Source organism: Mesoplodon mirus, assembly GCF_964341445.2.
Source record: "Mesoplodon mirus genome assembly, chromosome: 11".
Taxonomy (NCBI): Eukaryota; Metazoa; Chordata; class Mammalia; order Artiodactyla; family Ziphiidae; genus Mesoplodon; species Mesoplodon mirus.
In genome coordinates this window covers 60,590,709-60,598,448 of record NC_138987.1, presented here as the reverse complement: position 1 = coordinate 60,598,448, position 7,740 = coordinate 60,590,709, and the positions used below count along the sequence as shown (strand labels likewise).

Here is a 7,740-nt window from a genome sequence, read left to right as displayed (position 1 = left end):
TGCCGGCCGGCTTTCCCCAGCCTCTGGTCCACTGACCCCAGACTGTCCTCCCCTTCACCCTGCTCAAGAAGGAAAGCAGAACCGCATGTAGGGCAGAGAGCAAGTTTATTTGGTGAATGCTGATGGCAAACATCATCCAAGAGTGACAATCTGGGAAAAGTACTGTGACAAGAGCACCTAGGAGGCCTCTGGGGCTACATACACAGTCTCCCACAGGGAAGGTGTGGTTTCCGTGCACACTGGGAATGTCCTCAGCCATTCAGCACCATGCGGACGAGCTCTGTGGAAAGGAGAGGGGGTGATCCAGGGAGCAGGGCCAAGGGGAGGGGTCCACCAGGGGCCAGGAGACCACAAGACCACAAAGGTAGCCTAAGAAGGAATGTGCCCGCAGCAACCAACCTTGGGGTCAGTTTGCAGAGGGGCCACCTTGAGTCTGACCAGTCCTCTCAGCCCCCAGTTCCCCTCCCACCAGCTGTTATTTCCCCACCCCACCCTGAGCAGCAAGAACACAGCAGAGGCAGAAGAGTTTTCAACTACACCTACAGCTACTGTCAGCCATTGGCGGGAGGAGAAGACAGAGTTTTGGGTTAGGGTACCTCCGAGCTGCCCAGCAGAAGGATGGGAAAGAGACTTCAGCTACAGTAGCACAGTGGGACAGGCAACCCACCCCGCTCTGCCAGCTGCCCGTGCTCCCGGGCTAAAGGATGACCATGAAGCAAGACTGGGATAGGCTGGTGTGAGTTCCCAGACACCAGCGCCCTAAGAAGCAAAACCTCAGAGCCCATTCTAGGAGAGAAGGAGGTACCACACCCCCAGGCTGTCTTCCTCTTTGAGGAACCCCTCCCCTCCCCAGTCAGCTCCATGCAGAGACATGCCAGGAGGAAGTCAGATGGTAGTAGGGGAAGGGCAGGGGCTAGAGAGCAAAGGCTGGGAAGAAAAACACTGGGGAGGTCAACTAGAGAAGGGGGGCTGGGAGGAGCCGTACCCGCCCCATGGGCCCGTCACCCCGACAGGATATGCCTCACAAACGCTGCAGGAAGGAAGAGACATTAATGGTGAAGACAAGACACAGACATGGGGTGAAGGGGTCAGGCGGCGTGGGATTAGACATCCATTTATTTTACTTCCCATCCCTTTCCCACCCTTCATGCCACATAAGCCCTTCCTTTCCTGTCATACCCCCCTGGCCTCCCACTCCTGGGCTGGGCCAGGCCCTGCCCCTTGCCTGTTGGCACTTTTTGGAACCTGAATCCAGGGACAGGGAAAGCCCCAAATACTGCGCTTGACCTGCCCTGTATGGCTGCTTCCTCCGTGAGACCCCAGTTAGTCCCTCACCTTCATAGTTGATACAACCATTGCTGTCCTCATGCCCTGCCACCAGCATCTCTACTTCTTCCTCTGTCATCTTCTCACCTGCAGACGGGAAGAAAGAGTGAGCGTTCTGGAATTGGGTGACACATGAGGTCTATCAGGTGGCACCTCAGCTCAAGAAGGAAGGGCAGAGCCTTACCCAGTGTGACGAGAACATGCCGGATCTCAGCACCCATGACGGTGCCGTTCCCTTCCTTGTCAAACACCCGAAGGCCTTCAACGTAGTCCTCATAGGTGCCCTGGTCCTTGTTCTTGGCCACAGTCTGAAGCATGGGCAGGAAGTGCTCAAAGTCCAGCACCTTCACGTTCATCTCTGCCATAAAGGAGGTGGAAGCAAGGTCACATGCATTCTCAGGACTGGGGATTATGTGGTTCCCACTCAAGGCAGGAGAAATCTATCTGGGATTTGCTAGAGAAGAGCTGCTTGAGTTTGCTTTAGCTAAAGCGAAGCTATTAGCTAGACTGCAGACCCACTACCACACTGCAGAGTTATTCTTAAGGACCCTCACCATCACTCTTGGGGTTCCCCAGGACCTTGAGCACCTCGGCGTTGGTGGGGTTCTGGCCCAGGGCCCTCATCACGTCCCCACACTGGCTGTACAGGATCTTGCCATCCCCTGTTCGGTCAAACAGCTGGAAGGCCTCCTTGAACTCTGAGGATTCAGATAAACATAAGCACTGGGCACGTGGGGGTTGACCCAAACCCTCCCTTACAGCCCCTGCGGCCCATTCCACTTTGATCATGCTGAGGAAACCAGATATTTATACCGCTGTGCAGCCAAACCCTCTAAGAGGGATCCAGTGTCCCTTCCTCCGACTCAGGTGTCCCGCATAAAGACCCGGCCTTCCTCCCCTTGGCAGAGGAATTTACATACCCTCTGCCTGCAGCAGCCTGCCCAGCCTCCTCACCTCACTACTCAGGGCAGGGATTTGCCACCGCCCTGTCTGGGCCCTGTCCTTATAAGGAAGTGGAAGCAGCAGCCTGGGACTGGGGTCATCCCAGCCTGCCACTTCCCACCCCTCCAGTACAGAGACCTTTCAGAGAGTACAGCTACAAAGAAGTATCCTCAGCAAACTCCCGTTCCATTTTCACAAAGTAACAGGTCACTGCTGTCTACAGCCTTCACAATTCCAAGCTGGGGGAGGGGGAAAGTTATCACAGGAGGAGAAAAGAGGCAGAAGTAGCTGACTAAGGAACAGGGGAGCACAGGCAGCTTAATACACAGTCCCCAAGCCCCACACACAACAGGCATTAGTGACCAAGTTGTTTCACATGCCCACACCACCTAAAACTCACCCAGTGCTTGGGGCTCAGATCTAGAGTACAAGGGAAGGGAGGAAGAAAGAGTGAGAAATAAAATGGAAGATCCAGAAGGAGGGAGAAGGGAATCCACGAAGTACTCCCTGGGGGTGCTGAAGAGAAGACAGGTGGCTGGAGGGTGCTAGAGGGAGTGTCCCTCTCCCTAAGCATGACCTCAATAGGGGTCAGATTACCTACCTGCGGTCTGGTCCTCGGTGAAGTCACACTGCTCAGAGAAGAGGGGAGCGGTCAGCATCTTAACTCCAATCCCCCAAGCTTCTATCCCAGTCCCAAGAACTCTGAACCACAAACTCCCGTTCCATGCTGGGGACCCGCTTCCCAGCAGGACAGGAACCCCGACACTCCAACCCCACCTCCAACCTTTAAGGCCCTCAGGTTCCTTTACCCCCTACCTTTTGCCTTCTCCCCGCCCCCTATCCCCGGCTTCCCGCCTCTCGCCCCAAATCCCGCTCATCCTCCCAGCGCTGGGCCCCACCATCTTGACTGCTCAGCTCTGCGGGACCTTTTCCTGCAATAATGGCTCCGGTTCCGGGCCCAACCCTAGTCTTAGTACGTCCCAATGACGTCACCCCCAGCCGACCCAGCCAATAGGAATCCTGGCCCGGGTTTATGCAGATGACGCTGCTATATTAGTAATGAGGTGGACGGGGCCCACTGCTGTTCATTTCTCCTGAGCAGCCCTATCTGGGGCACAGAAACTGCAGAAGAGGGTGGAGTGGAGCGCCAGGAACCTGCTCCTCCGAGAAGCAAGAAAGTCAGAGCATGTCGGCTTGCGGAGGGGTGGGGGGAGAAGAGAGCCCTCCCTTTCCTTCCTTCCCTCCCCCACCTATAAAGAAAGCAAGAGTCGGAGACCAAGGGAGGAACTGTCTCTTTATTTTGAAACAGTAGCCTCCTAGTGGCAGGAACTTGCTTTCGCCTGCGGGAGGCGAGGGGGGGGCAGTGTCCGACCCCACTGCACCTGTGGAAAAACATGAACGTTGCCAAATCCTGGCGCTCTCGCGCAGCAGGACATGCAGACGTACTTCCCTGCTTTTCCACCCTGGCTGAGGGAAGGGAAGGAGGCTTGCCTCTCAAGGCGGAGTGGGAGGGCCCTACCTGTGGAGCTCAGACGCTTAGGATGTGCTTCAGGAAGGCTGCAGAGAGAGGAGGCAAGAGGGGCTGCAGAAGCTGGCCTGATGATGATCCACCCGACTTTAGATAATATGGGTCCCAGGGTGCCTCACCCACATACCTCGAACTTCCTGCCTCCCCCCTTCCCCTGTCCTTTCTGCTCCTCTGGCCCCTCACCTTCATAGTTGATGCAGCCGTTGCTGTCCTCATGTCCTGCCAGAACTGCCTCCACCTCCTCTTCAGTCATCCGCTCTCCTGAGCCCCAGACACAGCGTTTTAGCCCCTGCTTTCCCTCCCTCATCAACCTAGGCCTCATTCTTCTGAGTGGGACCTCCTCTTCTTCCACCCTGGAGACTTGCCCACAGCAACAGTCCCCCAAGAGAATCCTCTCCCTGTAATGAGCATGCCTTGAATGTGTCCCTGAATCTTGCTTTCCGTTTCACCTCAGTTACACCCGGTGAAAGCTTTGACAGATAAGGAAACTGAATTCCAGAGGATTAAGAGACATACCATATCATAGAGTACGACCATCTCTTCCAAAACCGAAACTCAAATCTCCCACCTCATCCCCTTTCCTCTGCCCTTTGGGAGGCATCTGCAGCCCACACACTTTAGCCTCCGCAGGAGTAACACCTTCAGATTGTCCCCAAGGCTCTGACCTTCTCAGTCTCCTGCCCATGGCCTACAGGAAAGTAATCCCTCCCTGGCTCTGCCTACTTAGCCAACCTTCTTCTTAGTTCAGCCCCTCCTCTCAACCCCACAGGAGTTCTGGTCCCTGCCTCACCCAGGGTGGTGAGGACATGTCTGAGCTCCGCTCCCATGACTTTGCCATTCGCCTCTTTGTCAAACACCCGAAGCCCCTCCAGGTAGTCCTGGTATGTGCCTTGGCCCCGGTTCTTGGCCACTGCCTGGAGCATGGGCAGGAAAGTCTCAAAGTCCACACGCCGGGACTTCAGCTCTGGAGATCAGAGAAGTGAAGGAGAGGTCACTGTAGTGTCACCCAGGACCCAGCTCCCATACCCACCATGAAGGGTTTTATCCCTTCAACATTCACGATGCTTTTCTGCCCCTGCGTTTGACAGTTTCTAAAGTCCTGGGACCCACCTCAGCATTTTTTGTCACCTTACCAACATTCCTCTGTTCCACCACCAAACTGAAAACCCGCATTGTCCCAGAGGTCCCCTCACCATCACTCTTGGGGTTCCCCAGGACCCTGAGCACCTCGGCGTTGGTGGGGTTCTGGCCCAGGGCCCTCATCACGTCCCCACACTGGCTGTACTGGATCTTGCCATCCCCTACTCGGTCAAACAGCTCGAAGGCCTCCTTGAACTCTGAAGTATAAGGAGGGGTCAGTGTTGACAAGGGGTCCCATCACCACCAGGAGAAAGGAGATTCAGAAACTATGTGCTTGAGCTGAGCAGAACAGGGAACACAAAGAGTACTAGTGGGGGAGTTTTCAAGGTCGGGAATGGAGTTAGGGGACTAGAAGGAGGATCTGAAGAGGGACTTGGGATGGACAGTGGGCTCAGGGGCTTCGCCTCACCCTCCAGCTGGTCCTTGTTAAACTCGATCTGTGGAAGAAAAGAGCAGGTGAGGAGAGATGACAGGGCTCATTGAATCCCTCTCCAACACTCCTCCCGACCAACTGGCAGCCAGTTCTGGGGAGGGGCCCAAAGGGACCAGGCTGGGAGCCCAGCCACCTCAGTCCCATTCCCAGCTCCAGACCTTGGGAGAATCCCAAGAGGAGGAATTATTGGGGGGAGGGTTTCCAGGGAACGGGGTTAATCCCATGCCACCTGTTCCCCTCCCTCTACTGCCCTAAGCCCTGCATCCCTCACATAACTGGGGGCTGAACAAAAGCTAAATTTACCCCTGGCCCCCAGCTGTGATTGTCTAACAAGTCTGTCCTCTTCAGCCTTCCCTCCTGGGGTTCAGAGCTGTGGCCTTTAGTGTTGAATAGTCAGCCAGGCACAGGCAGCAGCTCCCTCCCTTCACCTTGAAACTGTCCTCAGAACCCAGATGTTCCCCATCTTACAGGCCCTGCCTCCAGCAGGAGGGTCGGTAAGAAGGTGGGGGTGTGTGGGTGTGTACATACACACACGTGACAACAAAGACAACAGCAGTCATAAGCCTGGATGCTTCCAAATGGGGTACTAAGAGGAAGCGCCACTGTTATCCAGTGCTTACCGATTCCGTACCTTCTAGATACCCCTAGTCCCCTAGGCTGTATCCCACCCTTGTACCACCCCCTCCAAACTCTTTTCTCATTTTCCAGGGACTCACCACCACTTTGGAGAGATCGATGGGGGGCTCCCGGGTTTTCTCAGGGGTTGGAAGGACAGCTGGCACTGGTGCTGGCACTGGCTCAGCCTTGGTCTTGGCTGGAGGGGCCCCTGCTGCTGGCTTGGCAGCAGGCTTGGGGATAGAGGGTCCTGCAGGTTTCTTCACGGGAACATCCTTCTTGGGAGGCATGATGTCCGGTGGCCAAAGGACAGTGTGCTGATGGGGGCACCCATCTCTGTTTAAATAGCCAGGGAGTCTGGGATGTCAAGGGGCGGGGGCAGGGGCAGGGAGCCAGTTGGCTGTGGGGAGGGTGAGATAGAGGAGAGATATGACGGCCTGCCCTCACTCCCCTGGCCTCCTACGGTTCAGGACTCCTGCCCCAAGGTCTTCTCCCTTCTGTCCACCCCGCCCCAAATGCTGACCAGAACAATGGCCACTTTGGGGGGAGGGGGAGGGGGAGGAGGCCAGAGACTGCCCAGAATGGGGGAGTTAACCTCCAGGGTGAGGATAGGATGCTTGCCAGTGACAAACACTGAAATAGGGGTAAGGCAAAGAAGGGCATCCAGGCATTTCAGGCCCCCAACCGCCTGACTCAGAATGGCCCTTTTTCCTAGCAGCTTTAGACTCTTGAAGGCTGAGGCAGGGATGGGGGCCTTGTGAACTGGGATTGTTCAAGTGGAGTCTGGGAGTAGTGAAAGGAGAAGAAAACAAGCAGCCCTTCCATTTCCCTCTTACCATGGATGAGGAGCAGGGTAGTTGACCCCCCAGCCTAATAATCCTCAATACCTCAAGTCCCTAACTCCCTCCCTCCCAGCCCAGAACTGGAACTGTGCACAATATAGAGAAAGAATAGCAACAGAAGAGTGTGACCGCCCCCCCACCATTGTCCCTTGTGCCCAGTGTTGTTTTAGAGGTGGGGATGGAGGCAAGGATCAAGGAAGGAACCCTTGTCCACAAGCCTATGGTCATTCAAGTCAGACAAAGGTAGGGTGCCTGCTGAACCTGCAGGGACTCCGTGGTGGCACCTGGGGGGAAGGGCAGGCTCTGAGAGGCAAAGGGCCTAATTTCTAAAATCTCTAATCCAAAAAGATGCGAGAGGTCCTCTGGGCTCCTTGAGTACTCACACCCAACCGGAGGGATAATAAAACCCTGACTCGGTAGCCAGGTTACAAACCTTGCTGGGGGCTCTGGGGAAGGGTGGAAGTCGATGCGGGGAGTATGGAAGAGGGGATGGGTGGCTGGTTACTTTTGTTCTGGGGGTAAAGAAGGAGACGATTTAGATAGCATTCTGAGGAAGATAGTAGTGATTCCTCTTAGGCCCTGGGATTCAGAGAGTTGATGCTGGGTCTCCCACTCGCAAATAAAGCATTTGAATGTCATTACTGAAAAATGTCTCATTTTAGGAAAGTAAGAATCATTCCTCCAGCCGGGAGTACATCACACACACACACACACACACACACCCTTAAGCCTTAAATAAAGGAAAGAGTCCCTCCCCAGCGCCCCAAAACTCACCCTGCGGGGTCCAGGTAAGGGGCGGAGGCGGGGCGCAGGGCAGCCGCGGGCCCTGAAGGGTTAATTCCCGTGGCCTCTGAGCATGCCGGGAGTCGTAGTCCTCGCGCGCCCGCGGGCTCACGGGAAACGCCGCCCTACAG

At 55.6% G+C, this 7,740-nt stretch overlaps 2 protein-coding genes across 6 annotated transcripts; both read right to left on the bottom strand.

Annotated features, from left to right (window-relative positions):
• Positions 1–88: 88 nt before the first annotated feature.
• Positions 89–3,260, bottom strand: MYL6 (myosin light chain 6). Of its 3 annotated transcripts, XM_082635070.1 has the most exons (7): positions 3,168–3,260; positions 2,870–2,897; positions 1,881–2,024; positions 1,511–1,684; positions 1,336–1,413; positions 986–1,030; positions 89–280 (listed from the first exon to the last, which is right to left on the bottom strand). In XM_082635070.1, exons 1-6 carry the CDS (start codon positions 3,168–3,170, stop codon positions 1,002–1,004), a joined length of 456 nt encoding a protein of 151 aa, XP_082491196.1. In that variant the 5' UTR covers positions 3,171–3,260; the 3' UTR covers positions 89–280; positions 986–1,001. The 3 variants fall into 3 exon arrangements, with proteins under 3 accessions (XP_082491196.1, XP_082491195.1, XP_082491194.1); XM_082635069.1 differs by lacking the exon at positions 986–1,030; XM_082635068.1 differs by lacking the exons at positions 986–1,030; positions 3,168–3,260 and having other exon boundaries at positions 2,870–2,942.
• A 295-nt stretch (positions 3,261–3,555) lies between these two features.
• Positions 3,556–7,686, bottom strand: MYL6B (myosin light chain 6B). 3 transcript variants are annotated; one of them, XM_082635067.1, is made up of 8 exons: positions 7,601–7,686; positions 6,086–6,320; positions 5,346–5,373; positions 4,990–5,133; positions 4,587–4,760; positions 3,980–4,057; positions 3,788–3,825; positions 3,556–3,650 (listed from the first exon to the last, which is right to left on the bottom strand). In XM_082635067.1, exons 2-7 carry the CDS (start codon positions 6,272–6,274, stop codon positions 3,797–3,799), a joined length of 642 nt encoding a protein of 213 aa, XP_082491193.1. In that variant the 5' UTR covers positions 6,275–6,320; positions 7,601–7,686; the 3' UTR covers positions 3,556–3,650; positions 3,788–3,796. The 3 variants fall into 3 exon arrangements, with proteins under 3 accessions (XP_082491193.1, XP_082491192.1, XP_082491191.1); XM_082635066.1 differs by having other exon boundaries at positions 6,086–6,301; positions 7,601–7,648; XM_082635065.1 differs by lacking the exon at positions 7,601–7,686 and adding an exon at positions 7,260–7,337.
• Between the last annotated feature and the right edge of the window lie 54 nt (positions 7,687–7,740).

What these genes read in the sequence shown, in the direction of transcription:
- MYL6 (XM_082635068.1), bottom strand. Translation starts at nt 2,927, where the DNA reads ATGCTGACCGCTCCCCTCTTCTCTGAGCAGTGTGACTTCACCGAGGAC. An exon ending in CACCGAGGACCAGACCGCAG is followed by an intron (nt 2,025 to 2,869) that starts GTAGGTAATCTG and finishes CTGAATCCTCAG; the next exon opens with AGTTCAAGGAGGCCTTCCAG. An exon ending in TGGTTGTATCAACTATGAAG is followed by an intron (nt 281 to 1,335) that starts GTGAGGGACTAA and finishes TCCTTTCCACAG; the next exon opens with AGCTCGTCCGCATGGTGCTG.
- MYL6B (XM_082635067.1), bottom strand. Translation starts at nt 6,274, where the DNA reads ATGCCTCCCAAGAAGGATGTTCCCGTGAAGAAACCTGCAGGACCCTCT. An exon ending in TCGATCTCTCCAAAGTGGTG is followed by an intron (nt 5,374 to 6,085) that starts GTGAGTCCCTGG and finishes TTTCTTCCACAG; the next exon opens with ATCGAGTTTAACAAGGACCA. An exon ending in ACATGTCCTCACCACCCTGG is followed by an intron (nt 4,058 to 4,586) that starts GTGAGGCAGGGA and finishes TCTGGGGCTCAG; the next exon opens with GAGAGCGGATGACTGAAGAG.